Source organism: Cephus cinctus, unplaced genomic scaffold (assembly GCF_000341935.2).
Source record: "Cephus cinctus unplaced genomic scaffold, Ccin1 Ccin1_scaffold0745, whole genome shotgun sequence".
Classification (NCBI taxonomy): domain Eukaryota; kingdom Metazoa; phylum Arthropoda; class Insecta; order Hymenoptera; family Cephidae; genus Cephus; species Cephus cinctus.
Window position 1 is genome coordinate 17,010 of NW_014333356.1, and position 13,230 is coordinate 30,239.

Below are 13,230 nucleotides of genomic sequence, written 5' to 3' on the forward strand. Positions count from 1 at the left end.
ACACGTGAGAAGCAGTCAATAAAAGCTAGTAGGGCGGGAAAAAAAGACGAAAAAAGAATAACACGATAGTACAAGACTCGGAGTAAAAAAGTAAAATCAAGAAGAACTAAGATAAGGGTAAATCGTTTCTTTTTTCTTTTCTTTCCTTATTTCCTTATTTCCTTACCAAGATCGTCTTTCCACAAGGCGCAAACAACATCCATTACTAAATGATTTATGCTGCTTTAATAGGGCGCCGCATTTCTTACGTCAGGGCGGTAGCTTAACGCGACCACTAAAAGTCCCTATCGCTTGTTCTATACGTAAATATCGACTTGAGACAACGCAACCGCACAGATCCGCTGGTGTTTCGCTTCTGTTTGCTTGCGGTTTACTTATAGTACTCAGAAAGTCACAATGGCCAACCCTTATTTGGAAGATCGATTTCCCTATGAAAAGGGAGTATCCGGACACCTTTCTGCGAAGGATCTACACTTTTTTTTCTTCTTTCCCTTGACGCTTCCTCTTGCTCGAATCTATTTTGACAATTGAAGAAAATGATTATTTGACGGATTATTTAGGTCATTCCATTAATCGTGTATCGATTTTCTTACTCATAAACTATGCACCTGCATGCAAATACCTTTAATGGCTGCCATTTGTTACAGTCATTTGGCACAATGATCCTTTTTGCGATTGTAGGTGCATGTTCTTTGTGTTTATACAGGATACAGCTGTTAAATATTTCATATTTCAGATTATTTTGAAATATGCTAGTCCATCCTTTATGTGTTCCTTAACAATGGGTATTGTTAAATTATTATGCCATTTCGACATCGACTGCAAGTTCATCATAAAAACTTGCACTTTGGTATCTGCAAAATTAATTATTTTATGTTAATTAAATGGTTGGATGGACAAGTTAATTATTTGTCAGTATAATAAATGATATCCTTGATATATATCCAGGAGTAAAATTAATAAGGAATGCTGGTTATTTCATTCGTTGAAATATAAGTATGGCTAATGAAAAATAAATGTATGAAGTTGGATACAGCTGAAGGAACGGGTAACCTAATTTAGGATTGATGACGTGAAGCAAAAGGTTAAAGGAGTGGCAAAAAATATTTCCACTTGATATTTGAACACTCGACGTAGCGAGATGGAAAGTTGTTAGAAAAACAAAATGGCTGGAGTGCTGTTCTGATATGCATAAGTGTCTAATACAAGGATCACAAGGAAAAGGTCTTCTAGCTTCATTCCTTTTTCACTTTTACTAGCTTCGCATGGAAAAGGTTCATAAAAGCTCTTGTGCGGTGTAAATTGCAGTGGTATTCAGCTGTTGGTACACCTGAGAATACGTGGGATCCTTTCAAGGGTTAGATATTTTAAATTGGATATCTTTTTTTTATGTTTTTCTTTCACTGTTATTCTAGTTACTGCTAGTAATACGTTTCTAACGTCAGTCTAGTTGAATACAAGAAAATTTAATTGAATTTTTTGAAAGGTACAGCGTGAACAGTGTGAAAAAACCTTTGGGACTTCTTTACACTAGAAAGTTGATGGAATATTTCAGTTTAATACATTTTACGGTTTTTTCTAATTTTTTTTTACTCCAGCATTCTGTTGATTGTTAAAATATTTGTAACATGTTTCTAGGTACACGCGAGCCAAAAATTAATTTTTTTTAAATTCTCGTGCTCTGTGACGCGATGCTACGATTTTAAAAAAATGTTTCACATTTCAAAGAGGATAAATTATATTCACTGATATCACGTATCTTATTTCTTCTACGTATTCCATTTCCTCGTGCTTGGATAAATCCGTAATTTCATAACTTGGATTATTTTTTGTTTTTAATAGAAAATAACTTTTGCAACGATATTATTCGAGTGGAGGTAAAATATAGAGGATATTTCATAACTCTGATTCACAGCTCAGATTTATAGCTCAGCCTCGTATACATCAGATCCATAACTCGGATGCATAGCTTATGTTGAATATACTCTGTTTATAAGTATCATAGCTACTGATACTGATAATTTAGTTTTTATCATAGCTCCTACCATCCTTAATTAATTACGCAAATTTAATATTAAATTAAATAATAATTATAACATAATACCCAATACGCCAACGTTCACAAGCTCTGATATATTCTATTATAAAATATCAAATACTTCACATATTTCACTCTTGAATTTTCTTCTATCAATCTGATTCATTATCATTGACGTATCTAAGAGTATGCTTTGAAAAATTGGTTGAAAAAATAAAGATGGCGCTCCTTGTAAATGGCTTGTCTATACATCGATGCCAAGTTTGAAGCTCTACATAGAGAGGAAACTCTCCTAGGCTTTATCTTCGTGACAGATAGCTCTCGATGATAAATTACTCAAGCCGCCATCATCCTCTTTCGGTGCTCCTCAAATTCCACCCTGGTGTATCATCTGTAAGACACGAGATGACAACTAGGATTTTCAGAACGTCGCTACACAGACGGTAACGAGTGCGTGAGAATGCAATAAATGAAAGGAAAGAAAATATAGAAAACTAACAAAAGACTTATTCAATTTTTAAACCAAATATAAAATGAATACACAGTATTTACTTGGATCTGACAAAATTATAAGATGACAATAAAACGGAGCATTCTCTTGGCACGGAACCATGCAAAATTGAATTAACTGGCTGTGAAGTGTTTACTCACTCGTTTTGAATGAGCCTCATCCATCGTTAGTTAATCACTGATAGACTGAAGAGAAAATATATATACATGTATATATCAAAGCTATCAAAAGGATCTTTGAGGAGAAACGTGCTCCCTGGATAATCTATATAAACATAGGTTGAACAGTCTTGTATTACCTTCAAAGCATCAGGGATCTTCTTGGCGATCTGAAAGATTCAAGAACCCCGCCAGAAACCTTTTAAAGACTGTTTTACATTAACAGGCTACTTCAGGTTTTCCTTTCATGTGAACACGCCTCGCTCGTGTCGTTCAGACTGGCTTCTAACTGCTAACGGGTTGGTTTTTTCTCCCTATAATTTTTTTCGTCAGGAGCTTGATCACCACATCGACCAGGTACCTGCTGGAACATCGTTAATAGGCTATTAAAAAAAATTGTATGAAATTTTTGAATTTCCCGCCATAATTTTCGTCTGACAACTCTCTTAGTTAATTCATCAAATGATTATAAAACTTGTTGGAACAATATTCAGGAATGTACAATGATAATTCAACTGATAACAGCGCGTTATTCTCCGACTCTACGAATATTATAAAAAACGTAGGGAAGTCGACTAACCTTAAATTTGATAAAACAAAAATACAGTTATGATTAAGAATAAATATTTGTTACGCTGATAAGACGTAATTGTTTTATAAGAGTAACGTCAATATCATCATGCCAAAGGCACTGTTGTCTGTGAGATAAATTGTATGGAGTAACTAAAACAACAACAGTGCAATAACAATGGGTGAAGTTAACTGAAAGTATTGTTATCGACGACAATGAAGATTCCGAACAATTAATGAAAGAACTCTGCGGATCCCGTTGTTCCTTTGAAGTGCCGATATCACAATTGTACTTTGGACAGACTCTGGTCGTCATTTTGTCATTTAGCTGGACTACGTAAGAGTCTGTAGACGAATAATATACATTGCCTATATTTGAATAGTGCATTCTATCCAGGTAACAATGCCGAATAATAGCATACGTGATAACTTTTAAAGGACTCGCTATTCAATAGTTAAATATAAGAAAAGTCATGTTGATAAATCGAATTAACAATAACAATTTCGGTTCCTTCGTTATTTAAAGCACGTATTTACAAGTAAAATCGATCTTAAGGATGACAGCAAGAATTGTCAATAACCACTGGAGTCAAATTTGTAATATATACGTACAAGAAAATTAGTAAAAATTAGAAAATGTATTAATTACTCTAATAAGACAGTAAAGTTTTGAAATCTACTGTGCTTTAGCCTTTAGATCCTTTTTGGTCTTTTTTATCAAACATTTATGCATGATGCGAGTGGCTTATTGTCTCGAAATTATACTGAGCCCCAATAAAGGGCTTTGCGGCAGTCTAAAGGCTAAAAAATTCATGTGGAGGTTGAATAGTAAGAAACACAATTTTTTATAAACACAGTTATATTCACTGGTAGTGTCTATATCATAAACTTTTGGAATATTGTTTACGAGAAACGTTTTAATTGACGATTTTTTCGGGTGTGTTGAGGTAGGTTTGAAGAGATTATATACATTACATGCATGGCATGTCATGTGGTAGGCCAGACAAAAATACTGCTCAGAGTAGTTGCTTTGTTATTCCAAAACTATGTAGGTTTCAAATTACCATATGTAGCTGGTTTAAAGTTGTTCAGTACTTGGTGTAATGAATTGCTAAATATGTATCATATTTTTTCCAAATATTTATCATTGCTAGCTCCATACTTTATTTAAACATTTATTATCTCTACTTGGCTAGCGTCTCTGTACAGTACCGATAAATAGTGAAATGGCGGCTGGAACTGTCCGCAGAAAGATCGTGCTCTTTAAGCTTTGCCAAAAAACTGTCACGCCTTAATCGGCGTGCAAATATTTGTTGTACAATATCAAAAGGTCGTGTTTCATACCTGGAAAAGTGATCCTATCACAATCACCACGATAGACATTCTGTGGGTATTTAGAGTATAGAAATAATTATACTAAATCTAGTTAAAATTCATAAGAGTCAGTACAACTCGTATTCTTTTTAAATTCACAGTTGAATATATTTCCAAAATGATTACCAACTAAATTTTGAATACTCTGAAATAAAAAAAAAGTACTTGAAAGTATATCAAAGAACAGAGATTGCAAAATAATCCATAGAAAAATATGAAAAAATAAATAATCCCAGATTTATCCTCTCATAATTCGCTTTTTATTTCCACCAATCCTCCAGTTGACGCTGTCATTTAAAACGTTAAAAATAAACGCTAAGACAGGAACAAGGTATTCGAATCGAGATTCGAATTATAACTTCATTATCTTCGAGATGAATTTTAGTAATCTTGTAATTACCCGAAGACGCTCGTGGAATCATGCACTGCTAACTTCACCCGTCAGAAAAGGTTATTGTTTCATATGTCTCAGAAACTAAACTCAGTCACGGCAGTGCGCACTCGTTAATTATAATCAAGATTATTTTCTGTGGCAACGGCAATTAAATTAAACTAAACGGCTCCCGGTTATATAGCCTAGATACGTCAGATATCTGAACATTGCCTAATGTCAGACTGCATTTATATGTACACGTATCTATACCTGGTTAGCGTTTATTCACAAGGGCATGAAAATCAAAGTGGATCTTGATATTTACATCGGGTACAAGGTCACTCCACCTCCGTAAATCTATTTTCGGTACACATAAATGAAATAACACTTTAGTTAGTACCACGAGTCTGAGTCCTATTTTACGCCTAATGCATCGGCACTTGTGCGCATGCGCGCGCATCATAACATGCAAGATGCCAAGATGGCCGCCGATTTTGTATACGTGCTCGACAATACAAATTATAAATTATTTTATTCTCGCGTTGTGCGGTTAATCATAACTGTTACTGCTATTTTTGATAACACAAATAGCACAAACAATCAGGAAATATTGAACAACCTTATAAACTTCATTACTTTCGTCAACAGGTATCGTCAAATCAATTTTCATATCTATAACAGTGTTTGTATCTATTTCTCGTGACATTTCCATACGTGATACGTTATCCATGCTGAAGAATATAGATTTACGAGTGCATTACACGAGTGTTTGACATGATATGAATACTTTATGTGTTTTCTAGAAAATCCTATGAACTCTCTGACGTTCTAGCTTTGTTATTGAAATTAGAGAGCTAGAAGCAAATTTATAAAGCACGTGTTTAAATATAAAATTTAATGTGTTATAGTTAACACGAAGGAATACATTTAGACAAGTAATTGATCTGTCCAATATCAATGCTTATAATTTATTAATACATTTGATTCAAAAATTCGTCCACCTTTTCAATTATTTTTTGATTGACTATCGCCGTTCGTCATTAAAATATCTTTCCGTTTGTGATTCTCTAGACTGCGGTAAATTTGAAGCGTTCTGGTAATACGTAGGTCGCGTGCAACACCGTTGAAATGTGTGCAAGATAGCGATTATCAGTATTCCATCTCCATATGGCCTACATACTCATCGTCGAATGTGTTTTATTTCATTTCCTTCTACTGAATTAAAATACCTATCAGTAATAAAATGATTTTTATGATTCGTCGTGAAGACAACGTTGGGCAGCTAAATGACGTAGGTTATCAATAATTTGAGATTTTATTGATCCGTAATTAAAATTTAATATTTTTTTTATGCCTATAGTGACTTCTGTATTAATTAATAGGAGATGGACGAGTATTATGGTTGTTCTGTATACTGAATCATCTTCCTCTTTGAACAGTAAGAACGTGATTAACGATAAAGGTACGTTCCTAGAATTTATAGTATTAAATGGAACACAACCCTAATATAATAGAGGTGCGTATATGGTTATAGTATAAAAGTGAATTTGGTAAAATGGAGAATAACGATTTTATGAAAAATTTCCAAAAACGTGCATTAACATTAAAAATATTGAACGGGATAACGTTAACCGGGAAGGTTAGTGTATGTTATTACGACTACAGGACTCTGTGATATATTAAAAAGTGTAAATGAAATTTTTCACAAATTATTTTCCCACACAGCTGTCACCGTTTCGTATTTTTTTTTTTCATTTGTGGTTCTCAGATTTATGATAAAAGAAATCGAAGTATTGCTAATAAATAATCATCGTTAATGCAAAAAACGGGAAATGGTAAACTGCACGATCGTACGTTTGAATTTATATTTAGAATTAAATGTATAAGACAATTTGAAAATTATTTTTAATTAAAAAAAAAGACTTATGTACTGTATATTCAAATTAGTCACTGAATGAACTTATGTTTTTGGCTGATAATTTTTTAATGCTCTTTTATGAGTAGGACTTGGGCAAACCTGGCACGCGAACTGGCACGCCTCTTCTCTTATTTTTACTAAACCAGTTCAGTAAGTGTAATGATCTGAATTGTACTCATTGTTGCCAACGCACATCGACGCCCGAGAAACTGGAGAAAGAGGAAGGAAAAAAAAAGTCAATTTAGGAAAGATGGACGATAGATTCGGCTGAAGCTACAATTGGGGGAAAAAAGTGTACGGTTCAAGTTCACGCGAAAGAGAGGTACAGAGAGGTGCAATGGTTCAGGTCAGGTCAAGTTCATCTATGTTTCAACTCCAGGTCACATATTCTGGTTTAAAATTTTTGTTCGTTTATTTCGAAAAACGCAGGAGACCCCTAAGTAATAAAAAACAAAAGTTTAATCATGTCTAAATATTTAATTTTTAATTTAGCCATTATTAACCATAAACGTTGATTAGGTTAGGAACTTCATCGCCATCAAGTTTTTAAGACCTGAAACATGTTACTTTCGATAATACGTAGGTCAAGTGAGAAATACTTGTTAGCTTCAATTATAAATCAACTTTCATTCTTTGGGTTCGCAATTTCATGTGTGATTATATATTTATATGAATAAATCAAGTACAATTTTACCCACGTCACATTAATATTTAATAAACCCAAATTCATGTTTTTTATTATTATACTATATACAATTCTATATACAATTCATAATGAACATATTTGATTTATTTATTATATTCCCTACTTTTTTTTCTTATGCTAATTATTTTATTAATATTCAACAACACGCATCGATCACGCTTTGCCATTTATCACTATATATTTGTATATACTATACTATACATATAAAATTTTACAGGGAATCGAAGTAAACAGAAAATTTTATTTGTTCGTTAAATTTATTACTTGGCTTGTTATGCTAATCAGGATGCTTATAAACAATTGCCTTTTTTTATACCAACAATTCCATTGTCCATCACTATCATTATAATCGTTGTAAAAGTTTATGAATTTTTTTTCATTGTCAAATCACACGTCGGCCTATATAATGTAAATTTTTACGTATGATTCGCTTTAGGCACGTGAGAAGTTGCGCATTAATAACGTAAGTTCACAATGAGCGACAAAGGCTTCCCAAGAAGTTTTTAGCAATGACTGCCCGAGCAAAATGATACTCGAGCCAAGAATGCGACGTCTCTAGGACCAGTCTGGGACTAGTCGGTGCTTCTTTTTCTGAAGAGTTAGCCACTTCATTTTTATTTTTCACTTGCTACTCCCTTCGCCACTTTGACTAATTCTGCCACTTCGCTTGTACTTAGACTATGTAATTTTTTCCATCCTTTTATTTCTTCTCTCGTTATTCCTCTTGTTATGCGAATACATGAGCTTCTTCAGTGAAAAACTTCACCCGGTGTAATAATTGGTATTAAAGCTTGGTAAAAATTTGCCAAATTTTTTAAATAATTTTTTATCCATACAATTATTTTCATTCGATTTTGTTGTTGTCGAAGTTCTAAAGCGCAAGTGCAGTACTGAAGTAATGCTAATTCTCTTCGAACCTGTAGCTCAATAGGGTTGAAGTCCACGAATGGAATAAGAAATGCGTGAATAATTTTTTCTCTGCAATGCTAAACGTAAAGTTGCAGTAGGTTTTATATAAAAGTTGGATTAAAATTCGCTAAGCACGCTACTTCGGCTCTCGCTGGTGGTTCGCCAAGAATTCCATTTCATACAATAGCAAATGCAATCCTTCCTTTTCTGCATGTAAGTCTTCCTGAATTCGTTATTATATAATAAGAGTACCTTATGAATAATGCAATCATCGATCGTCGTATTTTTCAAAATTATGCATTAGTCATTAATACAGTTATCACACTCACGCAATCTTGTGACGTAACAGTATCAATAATGTATGACAATAATTTAACAGTGCGACACGATTATGACGTAGGGTTGATAATTTTTATATAAAAATCTTCAAATCGTCATTATATAATAAAAGTACCGTATGAATAATGCAATCATCGATCGTCGTATTTTTCAAAATTATGCATTAGTCATTAATACAGTTATTACACTCACGCAATCTTGTGACGTAACAGTATCAATAATGTATAACAATAATTTCACAGAGCGACACGATTACGACGTAGGGTTGATAATTTTTGTAAAAAAATTTTCAAAGATTAGCATAAAAATTAATACATATATAAATGTAAAGTAACATATTAAAAAATTTCCTAGCAAGCTTGATCGTCGCTGTAAGAAACAGTAATAAATACAGAAGTAGGTAAAGAGGAAAAAGCTTTGAATTTAATTTGAATCTCAGGATATCCGAATGTCTGAATTTTTTTTCTTCTCTCACTTCCGGAAGTGACGCAACCAATTTCGTAGCTTCCTACCGTTATTACGTTGGTCCCGTACTGTTCATTATTTCCCAGCTACAATTCGAAGTCGAATTACCGGTGTTTGCGGTTTTACTGGGAACTAGCCTTGCCTTATTGTCTCCATTGTCGACGGCTTGTCCAATCGACTTTTTATTTGCTTTGCCAAGTGTCAGGTAGCTCAAGACATTTTTTTGTATCCATCTTGAAGTCTCGGAGAAAATAAACAATCTTTACTTTTTCATAGGCAAGTTCATACAAACATCGAGGACATTAATTCGTAATTTCAACTTCCAACGATAACAACCACAATCAGTTATCAGCATTGAGATATCGCTTCAATGCTTAATTCACATCAGATACTCGTTTCAGGGAAAACTTTCTCGAAGAATGATTCGTTTTGAGATTTTTTTTTTCGGGAATTTCAAATCGAATGTAAATCTTCGCGAGAGAGAAAAAATACTTTTACTGGGAACTAGCCTTGCCTTATTGTCTCCATTGTCGACGGCTTGTCGAATCGACTTTTTATTTGCTTCGCCAAGTGTCAGGTAGCTCAAAACATTTTTTTGTATCCATCTTGAAGTCTCGGAGAAAATAAACAATCTTTACTTTTTCATAGGCAAGTTCATACAAACATCGAGGACATTAATTCGTAATTTCAACTTCCAACGATAACAACCACAATCAGTTATCAACATTGAAATATCGCTTCAATGCTTAATTTACATCAGATACTCGTTTCAGGGAAAACTTTCTCGAAGAATGATTCGTTTTGAGATTTTTTTTTTCGGGAATTTCAAATCGAATGTAAATCTTCGCGAGAGAGAAAAAATACTTTAACCCCTGAGATTAATAATAGTCATGGAATTCGAAGTGGAGTTTACGAGTCCTTTGGGTAGGATGGAGGAGAGGAGATAAGATGGTAGCTGATTAGAGGAAAAAAGAATATCTTTAAGGAATTTTAAAAATAAAAATGTCTTCAATCTTGGAAAAGATTTTCAGCCAAGATAAATATTTAAATACGTTGCGTCTTGGCAATCTATTATTTTGATGTATCAAGGTACAATATGCTTTTTGTATAAAATAAATTTACGACTCGGTCTAATATAAAACAGTGCTGTATCTCGACAGACAAAAACCATGAGATACACAAACATTAACAAAAATTTTTTTTTTCATTTCACGAAACGAGTTGCAAATAAAGTTCAAATATTGAATTTTTCGGTAAAGTCGAAGTGTTTTCGAGAGATATGCGAAGAAGTAAAGTTGAACCAGTTTCGAACCAGTTTCGCTTTGTAACTTCCGAAAGTTCTCGTATCGTACCGTTGGGATTGCATTCAGTTTTTAATGAATATATATATATATATATATATATATATACATAGTTAGATTTCAGTAACTATCAAATCAGTCAAACTATATAGATATATCAATAACTCGAACAAATATATATAATCACTTGTCATAAGTATTGATCAAGTAAAATATACTGGATACACCTATAATTACATTTAAATATATTCCAAGTATGATATATCATTATTTTTACGTGAATATCGAGCAAATAAAATATATAAATATATTTAATCGAATATATATTTATATATATCGATATATATTTATAATTAAATTCTAAGTTCTAAGGACGAGCTTGTAATTTGACCGTCGTAGTATTTAAATGATATACGATATCTCGTATATTATTATTTAAATATATTCTCTCCCCCCCCCCTCCACAAAAATTCATCCCTCATTCCTTACAAAGCTCGCAATCAGTTACAGACAGAAGACCCCCTATATAAATCTACCAAAATCAAATATATTCGAATCGTATTTCACTTGGATACGTCGGGAATTCGAAGTTATCCAGATGACTTCCAAGCACGCAAACAAAGATTCTAACCTATAAAAAAATCCAAATAAAAAGCTTATTCGCTTACTCGAATCACCGATACTCCAAAACTCATCTGTCATCACGTTCCTCGTATAAAAAATTACACAAGTCATTTACCCAAAGCACGAAATCCTCTCAGGGAAGAAAAAAAAAAGACAATTGAATTAGCCGCAATTACGAAACAGCTGATGATCAATTTCGTAGCAACCAATTGCCACTTCAGCAAACGTATCCGGCATAACGAGACTTGAATGTAAGTACTTAAATTTTCAAGCGTCTCCATCGTACCGTCACGTACAGCCTCAGCTTCCTGCATTTCCCACGTGGGTGTGTGGACCAAAAAAAAGGGATGGAAAAAATTCAAAATTTTTTTTCAAGTCTAAGGTACGAGATCCTGGTGCCGAGGATCGACGTGGGATAGGGTAGTAAGTACAGGTTAGGTAACCAGAGGTGAGGTCGGGGCCTTGAGAAGAGTGGGATGCTGAGCTCTATCGATCTTCTCTCCTGCGAGTATGACGTCACGGGAGTATTCCAACACTCGCGACTACGATACATTCACCCTTCGGCTGTACACGCACCAATACCCGTATTTTGCCATTCATCGTCCGGACTAACCAAAGCCAGTTCATCGCGCCATCTTTCTTTCGTTACGTAGTACGGATGCTGGGAGAGTGATCTGCCGGACATGCTTTTCTATTTGCGTAAGAAAATTGAGTCTCTCATCGAGTCGAACTGCGCGTGTGGATTTTGGATTTTTCGTTATTGGTACAGATGCAGCATCCCAGGTGATTCTTTTGGTTACCATTGGGGCAAGGTGGGAGATGAAAAATAAATATAATAACTTTTTATCTCCCATGGTACACGCAGCATCCTTATTATTGTCTTCTCACATAATTTTTGTTGTACGTGGTGGTTTATGGATTTCAAATTTTCCCGCCCTTTCTATTGGTCCAGCTTTCACTCTTCGTAGTGCCATCTAGGTTGATACTGATTTGACTTTTGTTTTTATGGTGACATTTTTTTTTATGGGCTCCATTATTTTGCAAGATTACTTCACGAATTATTTATTCCGATTTTTTGAGGATTTAACGTAGTTGGTTCTTTTAGTTATGGTCGTGTAAACTCGTAAGTTTATTTTTTTCACATGCAAATGGACGGCAACAGCCACCATGGCTACTTAACATACCGTCGCGTGCTCGACGCTATGCGCCGGGACGCTCGATACTTATTATATTTGCATAAAGATCCATAACGCAATTCAATTCTAAAGCGTTCTGCGATCTAGTTCCGTTACTATGGTATTAATATATTGTATATCAAGTTGCACGTGTTAATATATCGAGTTATATCTAGTCTCTGTTATACATATATGCTGATTAATCGATTATATCTGTCACTTTGACATTTGTAAATAATTAAGCTGTCAAAGTTTATCAACACCATCTTGCTACTTGCTGTTGACACATGTTGAGTTTGCGCATGCGTGGATCAAGTTAGACGAACTTGACGCATATTCAAGATACATTTTATAATTATCTAATTAAGAGTTTTTATTTGTGCACTTTTTTTTTCATTATTTGAATTTAAAAATCCCGCCGCCGAAACGACTGGAAAGTTGACTTCACACCGTTACGGTTTTAAAAATGATTTTTTTTTTATTATACAATCTCCTGTTTACCTGTTTCATTCAAGATTTACTTTGATGACGTAAACACTGTAACGGCCAATGAATATCACGTATTTTAACTTTATTGCCGCGTCTTATTTCCTCTCTTAAAGCTCTCGGCGAACTGCATTCGAGATTCTTTATGGGAGCGAGCGAAACAGTAGATGCAATTTTCAAGTCGTAAAACTGAAAGGCATTACCGACGTATAAATTGACCGAACTACCGACTGGTAATCAAAATCCTGGGATAAAGTTCAATATTAATTCGAAACTTGATACG

The 13,230-nt window shown here is 34.0% G+C and overlaps 1 protein-coding gene and 1 long non-coding RNA gene across 6 annotated transcripts in view; one reads left to right on the forward strand and one right to left on the reverse strand.

Annotated features, from left to right (window-relative positions):
* Nucleotides 1–13,230, forward strand: part of LOC107270379 (Kv channel-interacting protein 1) — a 29,551-nt gene that overhangs the window by 966 nt on the left and 15,355 nt on the right. Inside the window, exon 1 of one of the 2 annotated variants that reach the window (XM_025087745.1) lies at nucleotides 5,359–5,672. The exons of the other annotated variant lie outside the window; for it this stretch is intronic. Coding sequence (XP_024943513.1) covers nucleotides 5,473–5,672 — 200 coding nt within the window. The 5' untranslated portion in view covers nucleotides 5,359–5,472. Of the gene's footprint in view, nucleotides 1–5,358; nucleotides 5,673–13,230 lie in introns of those variants that run through there. 2 annotated transcript variants of the gene reach the window in all.
* LOC107270382 lies at nucleotides 203–5,417 on the reverse strand. 4 transcript variants are annotated; one of them, XR_003060513.1, is made up of 5 exons: nucleotides 5,295–5,417; nucleotides 2,848–3,071; nucleotides 2,690–2,726; nucleotides 623–2,429; nucleotides 203–515 (listed from the first exon to the last, which is right to left on the reverse strand). It is a non-coding gene; the product is annotated as an uncharacterized LOC107270382 (long non-coding RNA). The 4 variants fall into 4 exon arrangements; XR_001538320.2 differs by lacking the exon at nucleotides 5,295–5,417 and adding an exon at nucleotides 5,052–5,187 and having other exon boundaries at nucleotides 2,848–3,068; XR_001538319.2 differs by lacking the exon at nucleotides 5,295–5,417 and adding an exon at nucleotides 5,052–5,153.